This window comes from Phyllobates terribilis, unplaced genomic scaffold, assembly GCF_046119375.1.
Source record: "Phyllobates terribilis strain yellow unplaced genomic scaffold, ASM4611937v1 Scaffold_10__3_contigs__length_209671492, whole genome shotgun sequence".
In the NCBI taxonomy this organism is placed as follows: Eukaryota; Metazoa; Chordata; class Amphibia; order Anura; family Dendrobatidae; genus Phyllobates; species Phyllobates terribilis.
The window spans coordinates 67,855,045-67,882,708 of NW_027362770.1; the positions used below are offsets into that span (position 1 = coordinate 67,855,045).

A 27,664-nucleotide genomic window follows, 5' to 3' on the forward strand; every position below is an offset into this window, starting at 1 on the left:
TACATGCTTCAGATCAGTGGATAGTTTTTTTTCTGCTTTGGGACTATTATATGATGATCCTGACCGTGTCGCATCAGCTGAGACTGAGTTGAGACGTTTGAAACAGGGATCAGGTAATGTGGAAAAATATTGTACTCATTTCCGTCGTTGGTCTACTCAAACAGGGTGGAACGATTCTGCTCTGAAAAGTCTATTTCTTGCTGGGCTCAATGAAAGGGTTAAAGACCTGCTAATTGCTTATCCTACACCTGAAGATTTGCAACAGGCTATGCAATTACCTATACGGGTGGATAGGAGACTGCGTGCAAGGGTTAATGAGAGCAAATCCTCTGCTATGTCAGTTTCTGGTTATGAGAATGTGTGTACTAACAGTGGTGAACCGATGAAGATTGGATCGGTGGCACCTCGCTCTCAAGAAAAAGATCGCAGATTTTTTGAAGGCTTGTGTTTCTATTGCGGAAAATCTGGTCATTTGATTAAAGGCTGTGAGCTTCGTATGAAGAAAGAAAAAAAATTGTCAGTCATGCCCGTATTGCCTGTTTAAATTCCAAGGGTGTATTTTTAGCTGCTTCCACGATTGCTCAGGAAAAATTAATGGAATTTCGGGTGTTTGTCGTTTGGGTCGTTCTCCAAGTTGGGATCTGCTGTGCCTGAGGAGGAGAATTTTTCCGGTGATTTGGAGAGAGTTTGGACGGATGTGCGTGGTAATCTTCAGGAGGCCAACAGAAAATCTAAAGACTACTTTGATAGGAAACGACAGGAGGTTTTGTTCACTGTTGGTGACATGGTTTGGTTGTCCTCTAGGAATCTGCAGTTGAGGATTCCTTCTAAGAAATTGGGTCCCAAGTTTGTAGGGCCCTTTAAGGTGCTTCAGGTTGTCAACCAATCTGCTGTTAGATTGGAGGTTCCTACCTCCTGGAGAATTAATCCGGTATTTCATGTCTCTCTGTTAAAAAAAGCTGTTGTGTCGGATGGTGACGCCTCTGCCTCTGTTCCTCCGGTGGTGGAGGACGGGGAATATGAAATTTCTCGCATCCTTAACTCTAGACGGTATAGAGGTAGTTTGCAGTATCTTGTGGCCTGGAAAGGTTTCGGACCCGAGGATAACTCTTGGGTGAGGTCAGATGATGTTTCCGCGTCCAGACTTATCAGAGCGTTTCACAGGAGATTTCCTGATAAGCCTGGTCTTAGAGGATCCGGAGGATCCTCTTAGAAGGGGGGGTACTGTTAGAACCTTGCTCTTAGGTTTTTTCCTTTGCTGGTCACATGACCTTGTTGGCCTATTTAATCCTGCTCCGCCCTTCTGGCTTTGCTGGACTTCATTGTATAACTACTTTCTAGCTAGCCTGTGCTCTGTATCTAACTCTGTTAGTTTGCTTGGTCTACGGACCTCAGTGTTCTATATATTTTGTTTGTTTGTCTGTCTGCTACTATTTCTGTTAGGAGGTGTCCCATTTTCCTCCCAGTCCTTAGTACTTGTAGGGATTCCTTCCCCACATCTATAGGTCTCCGTACAGACTAGCTTAGGACTTTAGCAGGTCTGATCGCAGGATCAGGTCCCCTGTTACATCGTAGGGATCAAGCTGAGTTCTATCGTAGGGACAGATCTCCTCTCTTTCCTTAGCTCTGGTAGCAGAACATAACACATGAGGTAGTGGCCAGCTTCGGCCTCCTCCAAACTAAAAGGCCCCATTTCAAGTGCAAGCTAGCAGTATGGCATTGCAGCCTGGGGGTGGGTGGGTGGCAGGCTGCACACTTACGCTTGCATTAAAAGAAAACAAAGCAGATGCTAACTTCTATCATCATCATCATGCTCCTCACCTTGGCACTCTTAACTCCCCTGATGGAGAAGCCAGGGCCCACTGCAGGAGTCTGGTTCTCTGGTGGGCTCGTCCAATGCTGCCCTAAAGCAGGCCAGGCTAAGAAAAGTGTGGGGGAAGGTGACAGGAGAAATAGGGGCGGCTGGGGACAGAGTATGGACACCCGTCCGCCCCCTGGTGGCTGGGGACCGAGCGTGGACACCCGGCCGCCGGGCGGCTGGGGACTGAGTATGGATACCTCGCTGCAGAAGCAGCCATGAGGTAGTGGCCAGCTTCGGCCTCCTTCAAACTAAAAGGCCCCATTTCAAGTGAAAGCTAGCAGTATGGTATTGCAACCTGCGGGTGGGTGGGTGGTTGGCTGCATATTTGCTCTTGCATTGCAAGGAATGGGGGAGGTACAATTGAACACTGCCCTGGGACAAGGACTTGCACGGGGATAGTTGCAAGTCTGCATCTTCTGATGCGGCAAGGATCACTTCTGATGGGCACACTTTTAGGCAGTGACCTGGGAGTCAGAGATGCTTCCAGGGGTCTTCCACATGCTGTTCCCATGTCTTTTCAGCACTGTATGCATGTGTCACACAGCACATGGCCAGGTAAGATTGTAAAATGTTAAAATGACATTTCCCGGTGAATGCATTTGTCACGGTTGAAAGCAATACAAAAGTGCAAAAACGCATGAAAAAAATCCCTACTTGTGAACATAGCCCAAGGTGTGGAGGAGTATTTTTGTTTTTGGTTATTTATTTTACCTTATACACAAGTCTTTACCCTGGAAAGGAAGTTCCTTAACATATTTCACAGGAAAGCAGTTTCAGTTTCGTTTTTGAACGTTTTATTGTGAGCCCGTAAAAGTAGCTTAATACCTCTGACCACGTTGTTGACAGCAGTGACCTGGGGGTCAGAAATGCTTCCTGGGGCGATCCCCATGATGTCCCCATGTCATTTGAGCACTGTCACTATCGTTTTGGGCACTTTTTAGGCTTTCTACAGACTGCCGGGGGTGCCTCCACAAAAATGCTCGGGTCTCCCATAGATTAACATTGGGCTCGTTGCTCGGGTCGAGCACCCGAGTATCACGGTGAGCTCGGCCTGAGCTTGGAGCACCCGAGCATTTTAGTGCTCGCTCAACACCATTCTTGTTTAATAATACATTATGTGGTCTAACATGTGTTTTTTCTAGTCATATTAATAAGTAGAAGGTTATTGAAGTCAGCTTGGCGAGGGCACGAGCAGGTTAAAACTGCTTTCAGGCTGAGTTGCTGAGCATTTTTTTCAAGGAATTTGATTGGAAGATAGAAAAAGTGTGAAACATTCATATGGTATTTAATTACAGGTCCAGGCTTCAGCTGGCATTCACCACTGGATGAAGACAAGAAGATGCCCGCCTACCCTCCCCTAATTTTTGTATTGTCGTGATGTTTTATTAGAGGGATAATCGCCCAGGTTTTTCTGAGTGGAGTTGGTCATTGGTTATTAATGTTATCTGGTTTTTATGAGAATTTTATATTATTATATTTCATTTATTATGGTATATTTATTTATTTATTTAATGATTATATTTGGTAACTCTTAAAAAAATGTATCCATTCAAGCAAATAGCTGGCTATTCAATTTAATACTTGCTGCATTATTGGATTTCGAAGCAATTTTTAAAAGAAGTACCTTCATTTCTGCTACATATAGCAATATAGATCAATAAAACAAATCCTTAAAATGTTATTTTAGCATTAGTATTAAACTCCACGGCACATTATATTATATTTCATACTGTTTTTTGTTTTTTTTGCCTTATTCACACATTCGTGTTGCAAGTACATGTTGTATCCATTTTTTTCATGGATACAACACATGTCTGTTTTTTTTCTGGCATAATGAATAAAAACTGCCAAGTCTATGGGTCTGTGAAAAATACATGCTGTTCATATTTAACATTGCAAAAAATAGGGTAATCTTTGCACTATATTAATTTATCCATACATGAAAAACACAGATCACACTGAGTAAAAATGGACACACTGTCTGAATGAGGCTCTTAGGGTTCTATGGCATTATACAGCCAGGCAAGAAGTTCCCGAATCTAGCCCGATGCAGAAGAGTGTTAGGCTGAGTTCACACGATGCGTATTTCATGCGTTTCCGCGGCGTTTTTGCAGTTGCGTAAACGCCGCGGAAACGCATGAAAAACGCATGGTAGAAGGGAAGCAATGTTCCCCAATGGAAATCCGCATGTGCTGTGCCCATGATGCGGATTTTTCCGCAGCGTGAACGCTGCGGTCAAAAATCCGCAGCATGTCAATTAATTTTGCGGAAACGCGGCGATTTCGCCGCCATTGACTTGCATTAGAACGCGCCAATTCCGCAAGACTGCATCTGTACTTGCGCTATTGGCGCGTTCTAATATGCGGATGGTACCCGGGTGTGGAGGAGAGGAGAGTCTCATCCACACCCAGGTACCATTAAAAAAGCTGTAAAAAAAGAATAAAATAAAAAATAAATGTATTCTTACCTTCTGTCGGCCCGCGCACCGCTCCTGCTTGCTTCCCGGCACTTGCAGTGAGTTGTAGGACCTGCGCTGACGTCAGAGTCATGTGACGGGTCACGTGACGCTGACGTCGGCAGGTCTTTCAATTCAAAGTTGCCGGGAGAACGGAGTGAGCAGGACAGCGCGGGCCATCGGAGGTAAGTATATACACTCTCTCGGGTCACACTATATAAATCCATGCTGTTTGCATGGATTTATACAGTGTGACCTAGTTGTCAAGCACTTTCCAGGTGATGCTAAAATCGCCTGGAAAGCGCTTGTCAATCTGCATGCGGAAACGCATGTCAATCTGCATGTGGATCCGCATGTATTCTGCAGGAAAAACGCATGCACAATCTGCATGCGTTTTTTCTGCCAGGGAGATGCAGAAATGATGCAGAAATTTTCTGCTTCATTTCTGCATCGTGTGCACATACCCTTAGCAATACTTTTTTGGCACATGATGTTATCTATATAGGAGCAAGCAGCGCAAATGTATGGCAGATGGTTCCAAAAGGTTAAACATAGAGTTGAAAAAATTGGGAGAAACTGGTAAACTAAATATACAAAGATCTGAGACGGGATTCTTTTTCCAAAAAGTCAAAATACAAGGTATAAGAGGCAAGAAATCTGAGTTATTTAATAACTCATGGAAAGATAAAATGGTTATTGTTATCCGGAAAATATATATTCTTGTACCGTGTTAGCCAGTAGATAGAAAAATATTTAGATTTGAGGGTCCTCAGTGGTTGATACCTTTTAATGGCTAACTGAAAAGATGGTAACAAATTGCAAGCTTTCGAGACTACTCAGGTCTCTTCATCAGGCATAGTATACCACAAAATCTGAAGAGTCACATATTTATACACAATAAGACACGCAAAAAATGCAACAGGTAAGACAGGTGATGAAAAGCAGAGTTATTATGGAAGAGATAAACAGTTCTGGCTATAAAAGTGGGGTTATTCCACATCAGATTTTGTGGTATACTATGCCTGATGAAGAGAGAGACCCGAGTAGTCTTGAAAGCTTGCAATTTGTTACCATCTTTTCAGTTAGCCATTAAAAGGTATCAACCACTGAGGACTCTCAAATCTAAATATCTTTCTATTGTTATCCGTATATAATGTTTGAGTGAAGATCAAACATTGATATGTTATTCTTTCTTTGGGCTCGCTCACACGAGTGTATCGGACAGTACTAGGACCAATGTTATTATATTGGGCAGTGCTGATCAGCGTTTTTTTTATCATACCGATTCGACATGAGTAAAAAATCAAAGCATGCTGTGATTTGCAGCGCAAATCGGATGGTGAACACCCATTCAAGTCTATGGGTGTGTGGAAATCATCAGACTGCACTCTGATGACATCTGATTTCCGCGCACTGACTATTGAGAAGATGGAAAAATTATGTTTTCCACCTTCTCCTCCCCTGTGCTATGATTCTCTTATCCGAGAGAATCGGATCACACTATGCTGACACTCTGAGCAAACGTGAATAAGGCCACGGCCCCACTATCAGTATTCGATCAGTATTTTTTCTCAGGAGTGGGAGCCAAAACCAAGTGAGGAACAATCAGAGAAAAGGCATAAGGGAAACAAGTCACCAATTCTGCATTTATCACCTACTCCTGAGAAAAAAATACTGACCAAATACTGATAGTGGGGCTGTGGCCTAAGAGTTTGATCGGAGTGTCATTACCATAATCGACCCAATTCTCCAGAGGAGAGACTCTACGCTTGTGTGACCCTGGCCTTACAGAGATAAACTGTTGGCGTTATCAAATATCTGACTCAGATTTTAATATCTATTTATTCTCCATCAAATGAATGTTAATTGAATCATAATAAAATCACTTACAATATTTAAAAGCGTCAGAAGATACTTCTGCACATATTCTTTTCCATGAAATCGGACAACCGAGTCATCAACTCCAAGCAAGACTTCTATGTTGTAGTCATTGTCACTTGCATGTCTACGACTTCTTTTTTGAGTGCCGTTGATTTGCTCTTCAATACTGTCAACGATACTTTCCAGAATATTAGTGCTAAGGTATCCAGGTTCTGAAAGCAAAGAAAATACAGAACGTAAGACGATGTTTGAAATGTATTATGACCAGTCAGCTTAAAGAGGACCTGATACTTGCTAAAAAAAAGTAGTTTAATACCTCGTAAAAATCCCGAGCTCCTGAAATTCAGATGCTCGCTTTCATTTTCCACTGTGTCACTCCATTGCAGAGATATTAACATTTGTCGCTTGTCTTAAATTCTTTATTAATGCAAGAAATAATAACATAACATTTGTTATTGTCGCTGCAACTGCTACTACTACTGCAAATTTCTTAATTTTTCTGCCTGTAATCCTCTCATAAATCTTCTTTCCTCGACCTTGGCCAGCTGTCTGTCTAATGGTCCCATGCTTCCATGATGACCTTTTTCTCTTTGAACAAGCAAGAAGTCAGGGTCTTCCTGAAGTTTTATAAGTTTCATGACATCAGCATGAGCGACATCAAACAAATCATCAAGTTTATTAACTTATTACTTCTCTTTGGATTCTTGTGTTTTGGTTTGCTGTTTAGCATTCTTCTTGAGACTCTTCACCTTACTGATCATCTGATATTGTTGCCTTTACGGGATTCTCGCTTTTACCCAGAATCAAAGTACTTTGTTTGGCTGTGACGATAGCACTGGTACATGTTAGTTGCGATTCTGTACAGTGCAGGAAATAAAACCTGGCCAACACCGGCAGATTTGACGGCAGCTTCGAACCTTTAATGCTGCCTGCTGTCCCTCCAATTAACCACATTCCTCTAACACTGCAATCTGAAGAAGCCATTTTTTCTGACAACAGTGACTAAACCTCTGGGAGGCCTAACCTATTGTTCGGAACGGAAGCCGAGACAGTGAATGGAGCAGGAGTTCGCACTACTCCGCTCCATTCACTTCCAGTGCGGGCTGGACAGTGGCCGAAGACAAATACAAAGATTCCCTCATCCCTAGTTGCTGCAAATCACCCTAATATCGCTCATCAACACTTGCAAATTACTATTATAAATGAAAGTAAGTGAATTTCAGGCAAAAATTTAATTAGACAGTAAAAGACACATGGGAGTGGTGTAGTCTGCTGAGTAAATATTTAGAGATGCCTAAAACAGTGAATAATACTGAATGTTGTCTGTAATCCGGCAAGTTTACTTTGAAACAGGAAATATAAACTAATATTAAATAACTATTCTTTACAAATAAGTAAATTGGAGAGAGTTTCATGGAGCGGTGGGGCCCTTATTGCTGTTCTACATTAAAACTACCAAATCCTATTTTAACGGCTATTAAGTGTTCAAGGGCTGACATTGAGCCACCTTTTAAACACAACCAAAAGAAAGATTTTTTAAAGGATATTACAGATCATTATGTGTAACAATTACAGGGGGTGAAACTTTGAATACAACAACTTTTTTTTATAGATAGATAGACAGACATACACTGCTCAAAAAAATAAAGGGAACACTTAAACAACACAATGTAACTCCAAGTAAATCAAACTTCTGTGAAATCTACCTGTCCAGTTATGAAGCAACTACCGCTTCTACACAAACTTCTCAAAAAGGTCAGAGCAGAAAGTGTTCCAGTCATTCTCATTGCTACAGACCGGCCTAAAAGGGCCTGGTATTCGGATGTGATCAATCTCCTGGTGGATGTCCCAAGGGCTCTTAAGGAACGCCCTGACCTTCTGTCCCAGGGTAGATTTTTCCATCCAAATTTACAGGCACTCAATTTGATGGCATGGCTATTGAAGCCATGATTTTAAGGACAACAAGTCTGTCTGAATCAGTCATCTAGACTATGATTAGAGCTCAGAAGCCATCCTCATTGCGAGTCTATCATCGCATTTGGAGGTCTTATTTTCGCTGATGTGAGTCTACCAGTACTTCACCTATCGTTTTTTTCTTGCCAGTGCTGCTCTCCTTCTTGCAGTCCGGATTGAAGGCAGGGCTGGCGCTCAACTCCCTCAAAGGTCAGGTGTCCTCCCTGTCTTTACTGTTTCAAAGGGATTTGGCATCTTTACCCCAGGTTAAGACTTTTCTCGAGGGGGTGGCACGTTAGGCCACCCTATTGGGCCCCTTTGGACCCCTGGGGCTTGAATCTTGTGTTGGTGGCTCTTCAATCTCCACCTTTTGAGCCAAAGAGATCTTTGCACTTTTTCTTTCTTATAAAGGTAGCTTTCCTTATAGCCAATGCTTCTATTAGGAGGGTCTTGGAGCTTGCGGCTCAGTCTTGTCGCGCCCCTTACCTTATTCTTCATCAGGATAAGGTTGCGTTGAGGCTGGTTATGTCTTTTCACCTTAATGACTATATTGTTTTATCTTCATTTTGTCCAGCCCCATCTCATCCTAGGGTAAGGCTCGGCACAGCTTGGACATTGTTAGGCTAAGTGCCCACGATGCAGAAATAGTTAAAAATAAAAAAAAGAATAAGAATGGTAAAAAAAAAAACAATAAAGATTACACTTGCCTTCCGATGGCCCCCGGTGTTTTCTCCGCTGCGTCCGGACTGTTGTATGGGTCGCGGTGGTGTGAAGGACCTGCGGTGACGTCACTGAGTCATGTGACAGGTCACGCGACTGCAGACGTCAGCAGTCGCGTGAACTGTCACATGACTAAATGACGTCATGGCAGGTCCTTCACACCACCGCGACCCATACAACAGACTGGAAACAGCGGAGAAAACACCGGGGGCCATCGGAAGGTAAGTATAATCTTTATTTTTTATTTTAAATTCTTTTTTAAACAGGTTCTATGGTACATGGGTCTGGAGGAGAGTCTCTTCTTCTCCAGACCCGGGTACCATCTGCACATTGAATCGCATAATATCCGTGTGTGCAAATGTACTGACAAGATATTATGAGTTTCAATGCAAGTCAATGGCGGCAAATACGCTGCGTGTCTGCAAAATTAATGGACATGCTGCGTATTTTTCTGCAATGATAATCTGCGGAATTTTCCGCGGCATGTGCACAGCACACGCGAATTATCATTGGGGACCATGGGGCACGTATAATCAAACATTTTTTAAGCGTTTTCGCTGCGGAAATTCCGCTGCAAAAATGCTTGAGCAACGCATAGTGGACACGCAGCCTTAGAGCAGTAAGGTACTATTTATTGTGACACTGCCTCATTTAGGCATTCTGATTCTTTATTTGTTATACCACAGGGCCCTCGTAAGGGTCAAGCCACTTTTAAAGCAACCATTGCCCACTAGATCAAGTCTGCTATTGTCCAGGTTTATAATGCCAAGCCCAGGGTGGCCCCATTTAGGATTAGGGCGCACTCCACGCGGGTGGTAGGAGCTTCCTGGGCAGTTTGTCATCAGGCATTGGCTTTGCAGCTCTGTAAAGCAACTACTTGGGTATTGGTGCATACTTTTTCTAAGTTGTACAGAGTGCACACTTTTGCCTCGGTAGATGCAAGCCTTCGTAGGAAGATACTGCAGGCGGCAGTAGCCCAGACTTCCGCTTAAATTGTGGCAGAAGACCAGGTGGTAACGGTATGAAATTTAATTCTATCCCTCCAAAGGGACAGTTTTAGGACGTGCCATGTTTCTGTGTCCCCAAATAAGAGGAACAATATAAATAGATTTTTTAGTTACCGTAAAATCTGTTTCTTGTAGTCTTCATTGGGGGACACAACTCACTCCCTTGATTGCCCGGTTGGGCATACAGATATGTTTCTTCTTGCCTTAATTCTTTTCTTTTCTCCTCTTACTGCTTTCTCACAAAACTGAGGAAGCCTGCTCCAGCAGGCAGAGTATAGTGTGCTGGGAAGGAGCCAGTTTTTTTTTTAAACTGCAATAATAGTGTCAGCCTCCAGGTGGCAGCAGACTATCCCATAGTTCTGTGTTCCCCAATGAAGGCTATGCGAAACAGATTTTACGGTAAGCAAAAAATCTATTTATGACAACTACACATGCAGCAAGTAACACTGCCATATCTGATATTGCTTTATGTTGCAAGGAACCCAACTGTCCAGTCTTCTAATAGAGCAGGCTCTCTATAACACTGTGTGAATAGTATCTATACAGCATAACTACTAGAGGAAGGCTTTGGCATTCTTGTTCTTGAGTTTGTAATATTCCGAACACTGGAGTTATAAAAAAAAAATTGTAAAAGGTTTTCTTTTAATCTTATGCCAAGCTTTTTAAAGAAAAAAAGAAAAGCATCTGCAACACAGATACAAAAAGATTGCAGAAGTAGTAGAGCGTGTGTAGCACTGCAAGATCCTCATGTATTTTCTATAACAACCTGGACTTGGCGTATTAAAGTTAATGGAGTTGTTCAGTGAAGAAAAACTTTTCTTTCTAAAACTTCTCAGAATGCTGTACAAAAAAAAACAAAACACTCGCTCATCAATCACGGTTGGGTCATTAATAGAGAAGCATTGTGCAATACACTTCCATACCTGAAAATCGTGCATCAGCATTTCTAGGTTTAATAATGGCCTCAAAATTGCTAGAAATAAAGCACATTTTTTTCAACACTATTAGGGTAGGTTCACACGACTGGTTTCTCCACATCCGAAAAAAAAAACAGGGACAAGTATTCTGATCAGAGTTTGATTAGTGTTTGATCAGAGTAGCATCCGTTTTTCTCGATCATGGAGAGAAAAAAAAGTTTCTCCACCTTCTCCATTCTGTCAGTTTGTGATCAGACCGCACTAGGGTGACATCCAAGGGCGGTGCGATTTTTTCACACACCTATAGACTTGCATTGCCAATTCTGATCTGACACTTGGATCAAAATCAAACATCTCCGATTTTTCTCCATGTCCCAGTCGGTCTAAGCAAAAATATCAGACATGTACAAAGCGCCGGAGAATATCCGTGAGCATGAGCCCTTATTCTGGGGAAATTGTCTATTCCATGTGCCAAACTGCCAAGAAACTAAATTAAAAATATATCTCACAAGAGTGAATGCTACTCCATTCACAGAAAAGCGAGCATTTTGATCACAGAAACTAATATTTAGGAGATGCAAATCAAATAAAAAATGCAACTCTGCGTTGACATACTAACTTGGATAAATCCTCTACACGAGTTGTTTATGACTGTATGGCATGTGAAGGGAAGCATTACCAGTGGCTCCGTGCGGTGCTCTCATTGCAGTGGTGAGGTCTGTCTCCAAGCACTATAAGCCACAAAAAAGAAATTATACTGCAATATTATCTTTACACGAGTTTACCTAGGAATGCTTACAGTATAAATGGAGCCATAGGCTAGGCTCACACTAACACTGTGCTCTCCATCAATCACTGTCAGGGGTTTTTATCAGGATCTCAGAACAGCTATAATTCCATGGGAACCCCAAGTGCTCGACCGAGAGCACTGTATTAATGTGACACTCGCCTCTGGGTCCATTTACACTGAAAGACAATCGTGAACGAGCATTCCTAGGAACACTTATTTCACGATAATCTTGCGGTCCAAATAGGCTGATGATCACCCGGAGAATGAGCAAAACGTCTGGTCATCAAGTGAAATTCTCTTTTTTACTGCAAAAAAAGACGGTTTACAGCAGTGCATTGTCCTGTGTAAGGATCTGTGCAGCCGAGAACAATGGCAGTCTATAATCACTGAAACGATCAATTAGTGCGAATCTGTGGATGGCTCGGCCTGTGTAAGGATCTGTGCAGCCGAGAACAATGGCAGCATATAAGCACTGAAACAATCAATTAGTGCGAATCTGAGGATGGCTCGGCCTGTGTAAGGATCTGTGCAGCCGAGAACAATGGCAGCATATAAGCACTGAAACAATCAATTAGTGCGAATCTGAGGATGGCTCGGCCTGTGTAAGGATCTGTGCAGCCGAGAACAATGGCAGCATATAAGCACTGAAACAATCAATTAGTGCGAATCTGAGGATGGCTCGGCCTGTGTAAGGATCTGTGCAGCCGAGAACAATGGCAGCATATAAGCACTGAAACAATCAATTAGTGCAAATCTGAGGATGGCTCGGCCTGTGTAAGGATCTGTGCAGCCGAGAACAATGGCAGCATATAAGCACTGAAACAATCAATTAGTGCGAATCTGAGGATGGCTCGGCCTGTGTAAGGATCTGTGCAGCCGAGTACAATGGCAGCCTATAATCACTGAAACAATCAATTAGTAAAAATCTGAGGATGGCTTGGCCTGTGTAAGGATCTGTGCAGCCGAGTACAATGGCAGCCTATAATCACTGAAACAATCAATTAGTGCAAATCTGAGGATGGCTCGGCCTGTGTAAGGATCTGTGCAGCCGAGTACAATGGCAGCCTATGAGCACTGAAACAATCAATTAGTGTGAATCTGAGGATGGCTCGGCCTGTGTAAGGATCTGTGCAGCCGAGTACAATGGCAGCCTATAATCACTGAAACAATCAATTAGTGCGAACCTGAGGATGGCTCGGCCTGTGTAAGGATCTGTGCAGCCGAGAACAATGGCAGCCTATGAGCACCGAAACAATCAATTCGTGCAAATCTGAGGATGGCTCGGCCTGTGTAAGGATCTGTGCAGCCGAGTAGAATGGCAGCCTATAATCACTGAAACAATCAATTAGTGCGAATCTGAGGATGGCTCGGCCTGCGTAAGGATCTGTGCAGCCGAGTACAATGGCAGCCTATGAGCACCGAAACAATCAATTCGTGCAAATATGAGGATGGCTCGGCCTGTGTAAGGATCTGTGCAGCCGAGTACAATGGCAGCCTATGAGCACCGAAACAATCAATTAGTGCAAATCTGAGCATGGCTCGGCCTGTGTAAGGATCTGTGCAGCCGAGTACAATGGCAGCCTATGAGCACTGAAACAATCAATTAGTGCAAATCTGAGGATGGCTCAGCCTGTGTAAGGATCTGTGCAGCTGAGAACAATGGCAGCCTATGAGCACTGAAACAATCAATTAGTGCAAAACTGAGGATGGCCTCGCCTGTGTAAGGATCTGTGCAGCTGAGAACAATAGAGCAAAATTTAATAGAGCAAAATTTGTCGCACTCTGTCGGAGTGAAGGTGCTGATGTAATAGGCAACGAGTGCCTAGTTGCTATAGGTGATTAATTCATCGCACACGCTATTGATTGGGATGCAGAATTCATTTATTGACAAAAAATGAAAAGACAAACCAAGTTTTAAGGCGACAATAGGCAGACGTTTCGGCCACAATTAGCCTTAATCATTACGTCGCTATTGTTTATTGGTTTGTGAATGCCTAGTGTCTGAGCAGAGCAGGACTAGAATTAAGTCCAGGGATAGCAAGAGCTCACTGGGGTCCCATGGGGGTGCAAGATCACAGGAACCTTGGAATTCAGCCGGCGAATGGACCAGCTTCAAGATGGGGTTCCCACAGGGGATGAGTCAGTCATTGGTGGTGTGGTGGAGTATACTTGCTATCCCTGGACTTTATCCTAGTCGTCCATTCACCGGCTGAATTCCAAGGTTCCTGTGACCTCTCCCACCCCCATGGGACCCCAGTGAGAACAATGACAGCCTATGAGCACTGAAATAATTAGTGCGAATCTGAGGATGGCTCGGCCTGTATAAACAGGCTACTAAATGATCACCGATCAGCAAACAAGCAGCCAGATGTACTGTGCCCCAGGCTGGCTTGTGTCATTTTTAATTGTATTCGAGATAGAAGTGATCTGGATTCTGAGTTCCATGTGGCTTATATTAATATCGCTGCCAAGGAGAACAACCAGCATTCAATATTGCACCAATTAGAGATCAATCTCATTAATGAGCTCAACTATACATGTAACAAATATTTGGCAAACAGAATCAATTCCTTTTTAAATCAATACAGACATCGGAGCAAACGTGCACGTTATAATTGGACCTTCACAAGGCCACTGATTCCTCTCTGCATCCTTCATAAATGGGGATTTATTTTGACCTCCTCACACTTTGCTCATATATGTATATCCATCAGTTCAAACCCAACTGTACATTAACAAAAGTCTACGCTGCCTTCCTATAGAATACATAGGCTTCACCATTATCATGGAAAATGTATCAAGAGAATAAAGGAAAACCTTTGACCATAGGTTTTTTTTTGTTTGTTTTTTTTAGAGAAAGACTTTTCTTTATCTTCAAGACATCAGATTTTATTTTTTGAACCCTAAGGAGCCAAACATTTTTAGTTTTTAAACTTTGTTTTTTCATCCCTTTCCTCCAAAAGCTATATTTTTTTTTCTCATCAACATAGCCATATGAGGATTTGCTTTTTAGTGCCATTTTACATATAATCATTAATATATTTGTCCAACTGCTATCAGCAGAAACACATGGCACTTCTACAAATCATTATAAAACTTTCCCGAGAAAAATATTTGTGCCAGAAAAAGAAAGAGTTCCATTTAATAATAAAAGAATATCATCTTTATTTAGAATTAATTAAAACCAAAATCATAACATGATCTCAGATAAAAAGTAAAGAAACAGACAATGCCTCTATAGTGCACTACAATGATCATCCAATGTAATACTGTAAATCTCAATCAGTTTAAGAACTATACCAATACAAATATATGTGCAGTAGAGATGAGCGGTGTTCGACTAGAACTGTTCGCCAATCTCAAATTCGAGCTGTTTTGGGCGGTGTTCGAGTCGTTCGACGAACGCGAACGATTTGCAAAAAATTCGGCTGTTCGAGGTTATGTTCGATAACTGTTCGTGCATCAAAAGCGTAACTGGATTTTTTCACATCATGCAGGGATTGTCTGCCACTCACTGTAATGTCACAGCCATGGTGGTTGTGGCATTACAGTGGTTGCCCAAATCAATGGGAACAGTGCTCACAGTGAAACATGAAAAGCCGGCAATTCAGCAGCGGCATACACTGGTACCCGACAATTTAGAACAGAAAGAATAGAGCATCACACATAGATTAGATAGATAGAAACATGTCAGTCACATATATAATAAATACAGTGATAGTGTTGATTACTGTACTTGTCATTTAGTGTTAAAATAAAGGATTTATTAAAAAAAAAATTGGCGTGGGGTTCCCCGTAATTTTAGTCTCTAGCGGAGGTTAAGCAGACGGCTGGGGCAGATGTTTGAAGCCTGGGAAGGGGATAATACCCACGGAGCTTCCCAGGCTACTAATATCAGCCCCCAGCTGAATACCTAGCCTTTACTAGCTATTAAAATGGGGGACCCCCAAAAAAAATGATGTGGGGTCCCCCCTATTTTAATAGCTAGCAAAGGCTAGGCAGACAGCTGGGGGCTGATATTAATAGCCCAGGAAGGGTGCATGAATATTGGCGCCCCTCCCAGGCTAGAAACACCAGCCATCAGCCGCCCCAGAAATGGCGCATCCATAGGATGCGCCAATTCTGGCACTTAGCCTCGCTCTTCCCACTGCCCTGTAGCGGTGGCAGTGGGGTAATAGGGCTGGGGTTGATGTCCGCTTATAATGCCAGCTGACATCAAGCCCAGGTTAGTAATGGAGAGGCGTCTATAAGACACCCCCATTACTAACCCCATAGTCAAAGTAAAAAAAAACACAAACACCCAGAATAAAGTCCTTTAATTGAAATAAACACACAATTCTTTATTGTTCTAAATTAAACCATACTTACCGTCACGCCCATTCCAGCTGAAGCCAACTATCTCCTGCAATAAAAGTAAAATAATAAACCAACATCATCCTTACCTTTCCATGGTTCCCAGGATGGCTCCAGCTCTGCTACATTCACATGACAGGCTGGATCACAGCCGAAAGCTGCCATCCAGCTTGTTATGCCGCAGACACTGAGAAGTGCAGGCATGCTTGCGCTCCTCAGTGTCTGGCTGTGACGGCATCCAGATGAGCCGAGTTCATGTCCAATGAACTCAGCTCATCTCATGCACATCACTGACAGTGTGGGAGAATTCTCCTGCGCATGCGGTGAGCGTGAGAGAATTCTCCTGAGCTCACGGCAAGCGCAAGCACAGGAGAATTTTCCCATGCTGTCAGTGACGTGCATGAGTTGAGCAGAGTTCATTACTCAGCTGAGCTGAGTAATGAACTCGGCTCACCTCATGCACGTCACTGACAGCGTGGGAAAATTCTCCTGCGCTTGCCGTGAGCGCAGTGTCTGGCTGCCGTCACAGCCAGACACTGAGGAGCGCAAGCATGCCTGCGCTTCTCAGTGTCTGCGGCATTGCAAGCTGGATGGCAGCTTTCGGCTGCGATTCAGCCTGTCATGTGAATGTAGCAGAGCTGGAGCCGTTTGGGAACCATGGAAAGGTAAGGATGATGTTGGTTTATTATTTTACTTTTATTGCAGAAGACATTGGCTTCAGCTGGAATGGGCGTGATGGTAAGTATGGTTTAATTTAGAACATTAAAAAATTGTGTGTTTATTTCAATTAAAGGACTTTATTCTGGGTGTTGTTTTTTTTTTTAAATACTTTACTAGAAATTCATGGCGGTCATGTCTAATATTGGCGTGACCCCATGAATTTCGGGCTTAGGGCCAGCTGATAATACCAAGCTGGCCCTAACCCCTTTATTACCCAGTGAGCCACCGCACCAGGGCCCTGGATGAGTTTGGTACAGCGCCAGAAGATGGCGCTTCTATGAATGCGCCATTTTCTGGGGTGGCTGCGGACTGCAATTTGCAGCGGGGGGGGGGGGGGGCAGAAAGTTTGGGCCTCCCTGCGCTGCGAATTCCAGCCCCCAGCTGCCTAGTTGTACCTGGCTGGACACAAAAATAGGGCGAAGCCCCATGTCAATTTTTTTTTAATTATTTCATGAAATTCATGAAATAATTTTTAAAAAAAAGGCTTCTCTATATTGTTGTGTCTGGCCAGGTACAAATAGGCAGCTGGTGGTTGGGGGCAGCTCGTTCCTGCCTGCTGTATCTGGCTGGACACAAAAATAGGGCGAAGCCCCACGTCAATTTTTTTTAAATTATTTCATGAAATTGCGCTTCTCAGTGTCTGCGTGTAGTGCCGGCGTCCCTGCCCTCTGCTAGGCAGGGACGCTGCTCCCCTCACCGCTCTGCTCCGTGCCCGGCATCCTCCCCCCGCTCTGCTCTCAGCGCACGCTCCTTCCCGGCCCCTGTGCTTAGGGCGCGCGCGCGCTTCCCTCCTCTTAAAGGGGCCGCGCGCGCCGCCCTAAAGAGTCCCCGGCCAATGGCCGGAGGACTTCATCATATATAAGGCACCTCCTCCAAAATGGAGGTGCCCGAGCAATGTTGTTTGCACCTGTGTCTCACCTGTGCTTCAGCCCTCAGGTCCCGTTGCCAGTTACCTGCCTGATTCCTGCCTGAATACTTGTTACCTGTCTGCCAGTCTGAGGTCCGACGGTCTGCCTTACTACTCCTGTCAGTCTGTCTAAAGGACCAGCCTGCCCGCTCACCTGGGAGCGCATATCAGCTACCTGCCTGCTTGCCTGAGGTCCGACGGTCTGCCTTACTACTCCGGTCAGTCTGTCTATGGACCAGCTTGCCCGCTCACCTGGGAGCGCTTCTCCGTTATCTGCCTGCTTGCCAGCCCGGAGGCTCCGTTGTCACGTGCTGTGACCACCAGCTATCTCAGAGACTCTTGCCCGCTCACCTGGGAGCGCATCTCCGTTACCTGCCTGCTTGCCAGCCCGGAGGTCCCGTTGTCACGTGCGGTGACCACCAGCTATTCCAGAGACTCTTGCCCGCTCACCTGGGAGCGCTTCTCCGTTACCTACCTGCCTGCCAGCCCGGAGGTTCCGCCGTCACGTGCCGTGACCACCTGCTATTCCAGAGACTCTCGCTTGCTCACCTGGGAGCACACATCTACCATCTGCCTGCTAGCCTACCCGGAGGCTCTGCCATCACAGGTCGTACCTACCCCTTACCCAGAGACTGCCCTGATCACTTGCCGTAACTCCCTGTCCGTTCACCCAGAGACTGCCACCCGCTCCCTTACAAGGGCCGCCCCCTTGTATAGTAGCTCAGAGGTTCCGCCTCCCGGACCCGTTACAGTTTGCTCGGGCCATGGAACCCGGTGGCACCCAAGCTCCCTCGCTCACGGACCTGTGTCATGAACTGTCCCGTCAAAGGTCCCAACAGGAGTCCATCCTGGGTCACCTGCGGAATGTCAATACTCGCCTGGACACTCTGACTGCACCACCTGCAGCCACTGCCAGTACCATGACTCGCAACCCGGCAGCTCCGCTACCCACTAATACCATGGTAACCTATCCCGGTCCCCGGCTGTCTGCACCTCCTCGCTTCGGAGGCGACTCCGTCCAGGCTCGGGGCTTCATAAATCAGTGCACCCTGCACTTTGAACTTTTGTCCCATCAGTTTAATTCCGACCGGGCCAAAATTGCCTTTATCATGTCCCATCTCACCAGGGAGGCCCTGGTCTGGCTAAATCCTCTATGGGAGAGAGGAGACCCCCTGGTGTCCAACTTGCCTGCTTTTCTCTCGGCTTTCCGGAAAGTCTTCGACGAACCCGGACGGAAGACCTCATCCGCATCCTCTCTGCTACGCCTCCGTCAGGAGGGTCTCACCGTGGGCCAATATGCCATACGGTTCCGCACCCTTGCCTCGGAGCTGGCCTGGGATAACGACGCTCTGGTATCCGTCTTCTGGGAGGGTCTGTCCGGTCGTATTAAAGATGAACTTGCTGGTCGGGACATTCCTACCTCTCTCGATGATCTAATAACCCTTGCCACCCGGATTGACCTACGGTTCCAGGAGCGTGCCAAAGAGGTCACCCGTGAGAGAAGGATTCCACGTTTAGCTCCTACTTTCCAGAAACCCGTCATTCCCTCCATCTCTCCCCAGGTACACTCTCCTGAGCCTATGCAGGTCGACCAGACCAAGATGGTCAAAACCCGTCAGGACTCACGCCGTGCCGAGGGGAGCTGCTTCTACTGTGGCAGTAAGGAGCACCGGATCCGTGCCTGCCCGGAGAGGTCGGGAAACGCCTGTGTCTAGGTTCGCTCAGAGAGGTCCACCTAGACAAGAATAAATCCTCTCCATCCCTGCTGTTGTCAGTTTCGATCATCTACGGGGAGAACCGTTATTTCGAACTAGCCCAACTTGACTCTGGAGCAGCCGGGAACCTTATTTCACAGTCCCTGGTTGAGAAATACCGCATCCCCACCAAACCTCTGGCTGTACCCTTGTCTGTCGCTGCCGTGGATGGGGGCCTCTTACCTCGCCCCATTCAACTCATCACCGAATCCATTACCCTGCAGGTGGGAATGCTGCATTCTGAAAGTATCTCCTTTCATGTTCTGCCTGGACTCTCTCACGCCCTCTTGCTAGGTCTGCCCTGGCTCCAGAGACATGCACCCGTGCTAGACTGGCAAACCGGAGAGGTCCTTCGCTGGGGACAAGACTGTCATAAAACCTGCCTGGTTCCCGTCCATCCCGTCCGTCCCTCTCCTACCCCAGCTAATCTACCTGGACTTCCGATTCCTTATTGGTCTTATGCAGATGTCTTTAATAAAAAGGAGGCAGAGACATTACCACCACATAGACCATACGACTGTCCCATCGATCTGCTACCCGGTACTACTCCTCCCCGTGGGCGTATCTATCCTTTATCCGCTGCTGAGACCCGGTCAATGTCCGAATATATTGAGGAGAATCTGGCCAGAGGATTCATCCGGAAATCTACCTCCCCGGCGGGAGCAGGCTTCTTTTTCGTCAAAAAGAAGGATGGCTCTCTCCGTCCCTGTATAGACTATAGAGGCCTAAACCTGATCACGGTGAAGAATAAGTACCCCCTTCCGCTCATTCCAGAATTATTTGATCGTCTGAGGGGGGCTAGGATCTTCACCAAACTGGACCTTCGTGGGGCGTACAACCTGGTTCGTATTCGTCAGGGGGATGAATGGAAGACGGCATTCAACACCCGGGACGGCCACTATGAATACCTGGTAATGCCCTTTGGTCTCTGTAACGCTCCTGCCGTCTTTCAAGAGTTGGTCAATGACATCTTCCGGGACCTTCTCTACTCCTGCGTAGTGGTGTACCTGGACGACATCTTGGTCTTCTCTCCGGATCTCCAGACTCACCGGAGGGACGTTCGTCAGGTCCTGCTCAGGCTAAGGCAGAACCATCTCTACGCTAAATTTGAGAAGTGCCTCTTTGAGCAGACCTCGCTTCCGTTTCTGGGCTACATTATCTCTCAGACCGGCCTACAAATGGATCCTGAGAAACTGTCTGCCATCGAGAAATGGCCCCGACCGGAGGGGTTGAAGGCCATTCAGCGATTCCTGGGCTTCGCCAACTACTACCGCCTCTTCATACCACACTTCTCTTCCCGGACGGCCCCAATTTCTGCGCTCACCCGTAAAGGTACTAATCCCAAAGAGTGGCCACCCGAAGCAGAGGAGGCCTTTCTTTCCCTTAAACAGGCCTTCTCTTCCGCCCCGGTGCTGCATCGCCCAGATGGCAACAAGCAGTTCTTCCTGGAAGTTGACGCCTCCTCCTCTGGAGCCGGAGCGGTACTTACTCAAAAATCATCTTCCGGGAGGATGGTAACTTGTGGCTTCTTCTCTAAACTCTTCTCCTCCTCTGAGCGCAACTATTCCATAGGAGACCGAGAGTTATTGGCCATCAAACTGGCATTGGAGGAGTGGCGTTACCTGCTCGAGGGGGCTCTTCACCCGGTAATAATTTACACTGACCACAAGAACTTGGCTTACCTCCAGCATGCCCAGAGACTTAACCCGCGCCAAGCCCGGTGGTCCTTGTTTTTTGCTCGTTTTGATTTTGTCCTTAATTTTCGCCCGGCTGACAAAAACGTCAAGGCGGATGCCTTGTCTCGATCCTTTCTGGTGTCTGATCTCGAGGAGGATCCGAAACATATCATCGATCCCGCCAGAGTAATGCAGGTGGCTCCCGTGAGTCTAAATCGTCTTCCTCCTTGTAAGACGTTCGTACCAGTACCTGATCGGGAGAAGATCCTACACTGGGGTCATTCGTCTAAACTAGCTGGCCACGCCGGTCAGAAAAAGACCCTCCAGCTTATTACCCGGCACTACTGGTGGCCTAACCTGCACAAGGATGTAATAGACTTTGTTTCTGCCTGTGTGTCCTGCGCCCGCAACAAAGTTCCGAGACACCTGCCGGCCGGCCGCCTCCTACCTCTGCCAGTACCTGCTGCCCCCTGGCAGCATATAGCGATGGACTTCATTACTGATCTGCCCATCTCTGCCGGTTGTACGGTCATTTGGGTGGTCGCTGACCGCTTCTCCAAGATGGCTCACTTCATTCCACTGCCAGGTCTTCCGTCTGCACCCGAGCTGGCTAAAGACTTTATCCGCCACATCTTCCGTCTTCATGGCCTGCCCCGTCACATCGTGTCGGATCGTGGGGTACAGTTCACTTCCCGTTTCTGGAGAGCCACTTGTAAATTGCTGGACGTCACCCTGGACTTCTCCTCCGCTTACCACCCACAGTCTAATGGTCAAGTGGAGCGGATCAATCAGAACCTGACCAGTTACCTTCGGCACTTCGTTAATGCCCACCATTCTGACTGGGTGGATCTCCTGCCATGGGCCGAATTCTCGTACAACAATCACGAGAGCGAGTCTTCCTCCAAATCCCCGTTTTTTGTAGTCTACGGTCAGCATCCTCGGATCCCGTTTCCCGTCTCCACCTCGGCGGACAATCCGGCTGCGGAATCTCTTGTTAACAAATTTTCCTCCATATGGGAGAGTACCCGGTCCGCACTCCTTCTGTCATCCGAGCGTATGAAAAGACACGCTGACAAAAAACGTCTGGACCCTCCTCAATTCCGCCCTGGGGATAAAGTCTGGCTCTCGTCCAAATATGTCCGGCTCAAGATCCCTTCCTATAAGTTAGGACCTCGGTTCATCGGCCCACTGGAGGTCATCAGTCAGATCAACCCGGTGGCCTATAAATTGAAACTCCTGGCCAACTTACGGATCCCTAACTCCTTCCATGTGTCTCTCCTCAAACCTGTGGTGCTTAACTCTTTTTCCAAGTCTACAGGTACGCCTCCTGCTCCGGTTTCTGCTGAGGACGAGTTTGAGGTAGAGAACATTCTTGCCACCAAAAGGGTAAGAGGAAAGACCTTTTTCCTGGTAGATTGGAAGGGGTTTGGTCCTGAGGAGAGAACGTGGGAGCCCCGGGAGAACATCCATGCCCCTCTCATCCTAGCTAAATTTCTGTCTGGCCTAAAAAAGGGGGGGGCTAAAGGGGGGGGTACTGTAGTGCCGGCGTCCCTGCCCTCTGCTAGGCAGGGACGCTGCTCCCCTCACCGCTCTGCTCCGTGCCCGGCATCCTCCCCCCGCTCTGCTCTCAGCGCGCGCTCCTTCCCGGCCCCTGTGCTTAGGGCGCGCGCGCGCTTCCCTCCTCTTAAAGGGGCCGCGCGCGCCGCCCTAAAGAGTCCCCGGCCAATGGCCGGAGGACTTCATCATATATAAGGCACCTCCTCCAAAATGGAGGTGCCCGAGCAATGTTGTTTGCACCTGTGTCTCACCTGTGCTTCAGCCCTCAGGTCCCGTTGCCAGTTACCTGCCTGATTCCTGCCTGAATACTTGTTACCTGTCTGCCAGTCTGAGGTCCGACGGTCTGCCTTACTACTCCTGTCAGTCTGTCTAAAGGACCAGCCTGCCCGCTCACCTGGGAGCGCATATCAGCTACCTGCCTGCTTGCCTGAGGTCCGACGGTCTGCCTTACTACTCCGGTCAGTCTGTCTATGGACCAGCTTGCCCGCTCACCTGGGAGCGCTTCTCCGTTATCTGCCTGCTTGCCAGCCCGGAGGCTCCGTTGTCACGTGCTGTGACCACCAGCTATCTCAGAGACTCTTGCCCGCTCACCTGGGAGCGCATCTCCGTTACCTGCCTGCTTGCCAGCCCGGAGGTCCCGTTGTCACGTGCGGTGACCACCAGCTATTCCAGAGACTCTTGCCCGCTCACCTGGGAGTGCTTCTCTGTTACCTACCTGCCTGCCAGCCCGGAGGTTCCGCCGTCACGTGCCGTGACCACCTGCTATTCCAGAGACTCTCGCTTGCTCACCTGGGAGCACACATCTACCATCTGCCTGCTAGCCTACCCGGAGGCTCTGCCATCACAGGTCGTACCTACCCCTTACCCAGAGACTGCCCTGATCACTTGCCGTAACTCCCTGTCCGTTCACCCAGAGACTGCCACCCGCTCCCTTACAAGGGCCGCCCCCTTGTATAGTAGCTCAGAGGTTCCGCCTCCCGGACCCGTTACACTGCGTCATGGCAAGCTGGATGGCAGCTTTCGGCTGCGATCCAGCCTGTCATGTGAATGTAGCAGAGCTGAAGCCGTCCTGGGAACCATGGAAAGGTAAGGATGATGTTTGCTTTATTATTTTACTTTTATTGCAGGAGATCGTTGGCTTCAGCTGGAATGGGCGTGACGGTAAGTATGGTTTAATTTAGAACAATAAAGAATTGTGTGTTTATTTCAATTAAAGGACTTTATTCTGGGTGTTTGTGGGGTTTTTTTTACTTTGACTATGGGGTTAGTAATGGGGGTGTCTTATAGACGCCTCTCCATTACTAACCTGGGCTTGATGTCAGCTGGCATTATAAGCGGACATCAACCCCAGCCCTATTACCCCACTGCCACCGCTACAGGGCAGTGAGAAGAGCGAGGCTAAGTGCCAGAATTGGCGCATCCTATGGATGCGCCATTTCTGGGGCGGCTGATGGCTGGTGTTTCTAGCCTGGGAGGGGGCCAATATTCATGGCACCCTTCCTGGGCTATTAATATCAGCCCCCAGCTGTCTGCCTAGCCTTTGCTAGCTATTAAAATAGGGGGGACCCCACGTCATTCTTTTGGGGGGGTCTCCCATTTTAATAGCTAGTAAAGGCTAGGTATTCAGCTGGGGGCTGATATTAGTAGCCTGGGAAGCTCCATGGGTATTACCCCCTTCCCAGGCTTCAAACATCTGCCCCAGCCGTCTGCTTAACCTCTGCTAGAGACTAAAATTACGGGGAACCCCACGCCAATTTTTTTTTAAATAAATCCTTTATTTTAACACTAAATGACAAGTACAGTAATCAACACTGTCACTGTACTTATTATATATGTGACTGACATGTTTCTATGTATCTAATCTATGTGTGATGCTCTATTCTTTCTGTTATAAATTGTCGGGTATAGATGCTGAATTGCCGGCTGGCTTTTTTAAAGAGAGTGTCTTCTGAGCAGTTTGTCAACTTTTGGACACCTTTGAAGGTGTTTTCTGTGTGTTTTTATTTGCCTGCCATTGGTTTTAACGGTGTTCGACAGTGTTCTAAGGTGTTCGACGAACAGTTCCACAAACATCCCGGTGTTCGACGAACCGAACCCAACCCAACCCAACCACTACGGGGGTGGCTCAACACTAATGTGCAGGACTGTAAGAACAGCCAGAGAATTCCTAGATCATAATTCTCAAACTAAGGTCTCAAATACTAGTGTATAAATTTAAGCAATATTGCATTTCGTATCCATATATTTCTGGTATCAGTACTAGTATGAGTGCATACAATAGATTACCTACATAGGTCCATCCTGCTAGAAACTAATTATATTGCACATGCTCTAACATAGTCCGGTGCCAGATGGCTATAAGCCTATTTGGTAACCTCATGCCTAGTAATGGCAGAAAAAACATAAGAACATGTTTTTCAATTTCTGTCAAATTGTTATATTCCAAAAGTGAAGCCGAAGATGGTATCCTCCTTAAATGGGCAGCCCAATAATATTTGATAATGTCTGGTACAGACAAGCCTCCCTGTTGTCTATGAGTGATAAGAGTTTGTTCTGAGATTCTATGACGTCTCTCGTTCCAAATAAATTTCATCATACTAGCTTGCAAAGATTTAAATTCACCTAAAGGGACCTTTTCTGGAAGAATCTCAAAGAAGTACATTAATTTAGGAAGATGACATTTTTATTGCAGCGATTTGACCCATTAGCGAGATTGTTAGTGGTTTCCATTTAGTTAGTAAACCTTTCAATTCTCTGAATAAATAGGGGAAGTTGCAAAGAATACAAAGTGTTATAAGAAGTGGAAATATTAACCCCTAGATATTTGATTGCCTCTTTCTTCCAACGGAATTTGTAGTTTAATTTAAGGTGATCCACCATGTTCGACAGAAACTTTAGTGGCATTGCCTCCGTCTTGGAGGCATTGATCTTGTACTCTGACAAATGGCCATACTCCTTTAATGTCGTGATAAGATTGGGTAGTGTAGTGTGGGGTTTGGTGAGGGTTAATAAAACTTCATCTGCGAACAACGAGATCTTAAAAATCTTGTCTTTACCTTCCACCCCCGATATATTGGGATTATTGCGAACCGTTGCCGCTAATGGTTCGATGCATAATGCAAGCAAGAGGAGAGACCAAGAACACCCTTGTCTTGTTCCGTTAGATATTTTAAAACTGGGGGAAAGCAAAGCAGTAATTTGACTGACGCAGAAGGGGATTCATAGAGTGCCCTTAGCGCAGTAAGAAAGGATCCTGTTATTTCAAAAGCACCCAATGTCTCTAACATAAAGGACCAGTTAAGTCGGTCAAAAGCCTTCTCTGCATCAAGGCTTAAGAGAAGTGCTTGAGCTTTATTTCTGTTGGCCACATCTATCAAGTCCACGGCCCTTCTGGTGTTGTCTCACCCGTGACGAAAAGGGACAAACCCCACTTGATCGTTATGTATAAGCTGGTATACCTTCTGGCCCTTGAGAAAACGGTTTGAACTGCCGCGAAACGCGCATCGGGCTACTTACCTCTCACCCCCCCTCCCCCCATTATTGATTCACCTTTGGTATGTATTTGCTTTCCTCCCTCCCCCCCACTTTTGGCTTCGTTTTCTGCATTCCCTTCTGGGATGCTATCCCATGTCATATTGTCTACACTTTGTGTATAGCTTATCGAGTCTCTATCAAAAGATTCAGAGAAAGGGATGTTGAAGTCTCCACTAATTATCAATGATGTTGAATTCAGGTTCCATAGGAGGGAAAATACCCTATTCCGTAAAACGGATTTGGCCCGTGTTTGGAGCATAAATGTTACATAAAGTAATGGGTTTATCTCCAAGGAGAGCCTCTAGTATAATATATTTGCCATCCGGATCTAAATGAGAACTGGTCACCTGCAAAGGGCAAATTTAATAAGTCAAGATTGCTACTCCACCCTTCTTATTTCTATTAAAGGCGGAGTATGCAATAGGGAACTGACTAGCTGCAAAATGGAAAGTTCCCGTCTTATCATTCTGGGTCTCCTGCAGGAAAACTATATGCTCTTTTTGGATCTTCAATTCCCACAAAGTTAATCTTCTCCTTTTAGGGGAATTAAGACCCTTACATTCAAAGATAGTAAACGTGTCATGGTTATGACTTAGTGTGTGAAAAAAGTATAATATAATATCGTGACTCACTATTTTGAAACGGACCCCATCAGGAACCCACTGGACCCTCCAGTAGGGCAGAGTTCTTATGTCTTTCCAGGACAAGAATAACTGAGCTTGTATAAAAAGAAGGTGAGGATACAATGGGAGGAAAATGAGACATAGACAACAGTAAACATGAAGTGGTAACATACAGAACGGTATATGTAGTGTCAATATTCCTGCATCTGTGTGGGATCGCTATGCTGTCCTATTGAACTGGTTCTTGCTGTGTTTTGATGGACTGCTTGGCTGTCCAATCCTCTGAGTGGCAAGTCGGGCTCTCGGTGCTTTGATTGACAGCTCGGCTGTCCAATCTTTGACTGGGATTTGCAGGGCAGTCTTCAGGTGTTCAGTGTTCTGGAGATTGCCAAAGCTATTTAACTGAGCTGACTGCCCCTGTTCCCTGCCAGACGTAGTTTGTGTTTCCTGGTGAGTGTGTGCCTTATTCTGTTCTGTGTTCTGATCTTCTGCTGCCTGACCCTTTGGACCGTGTTCTGACTACCTCCTTGTCTTGCCCTTTGGCTCTGTTCTGCTCGCTCTTGATACTGACCCTGCACTGTGACGTGACTTACGCATCGGTCTTTTCCCTTGGTATCTACAGGCTCTCTTGGTATTGACCTCGGAACATCTGACTATCCACCTGACGGTCGCTCCATGAGTTAGTGACTAGCATCATATGTAGGACTAATATCCCAAGTAAATTCCTGGTAGGGGATATCTCCCGTGGCAATAAATGAGCCCACTGGGTATCAGGAAATAGAATCACAGGCTACCCAAATAGCACTAAAGATAAGAAACAGTTAAATGAAGAGTATCCCCTATAGAAATAATTGATGGAGGGAGTCCCACAACCAACCAGAAAGGAGGATCAGCCAATAGTCTCAGAGCCCCACTGAACACATAAAACAAATGAATCTACAGACAACCTGCACAAC

General features: G+C 46.1%; 1 protein-coding gene across 3 annotated transcripts in view; it reads right to left on the reverse strand.

The window, feature by feature from the left end:
* The window catches only part of LOC141164392 (A disintegrin and metalloproteinase with thrombospondin motifs 2-like), an 837,082-nt gene that overhangs the window by 620,936 nt on the left and 188,482 nt on the right, over window positions 1-27,664 (reverse strand). For all 3 annotated transcript variants that reach the window (XM_073649565.1, XM_073649564.1, XM_073649563.1), the window contains exon 4: window positions 6,207-6,409. In XM_073649565.1, coding sequence (XP_073505666.1) covers window positions 6,207-6,409 — 203 coding nt within the window. The remainder of the gene's footprint in view (window positions 1-6,206; window positions 6,410-27,664) is intronic.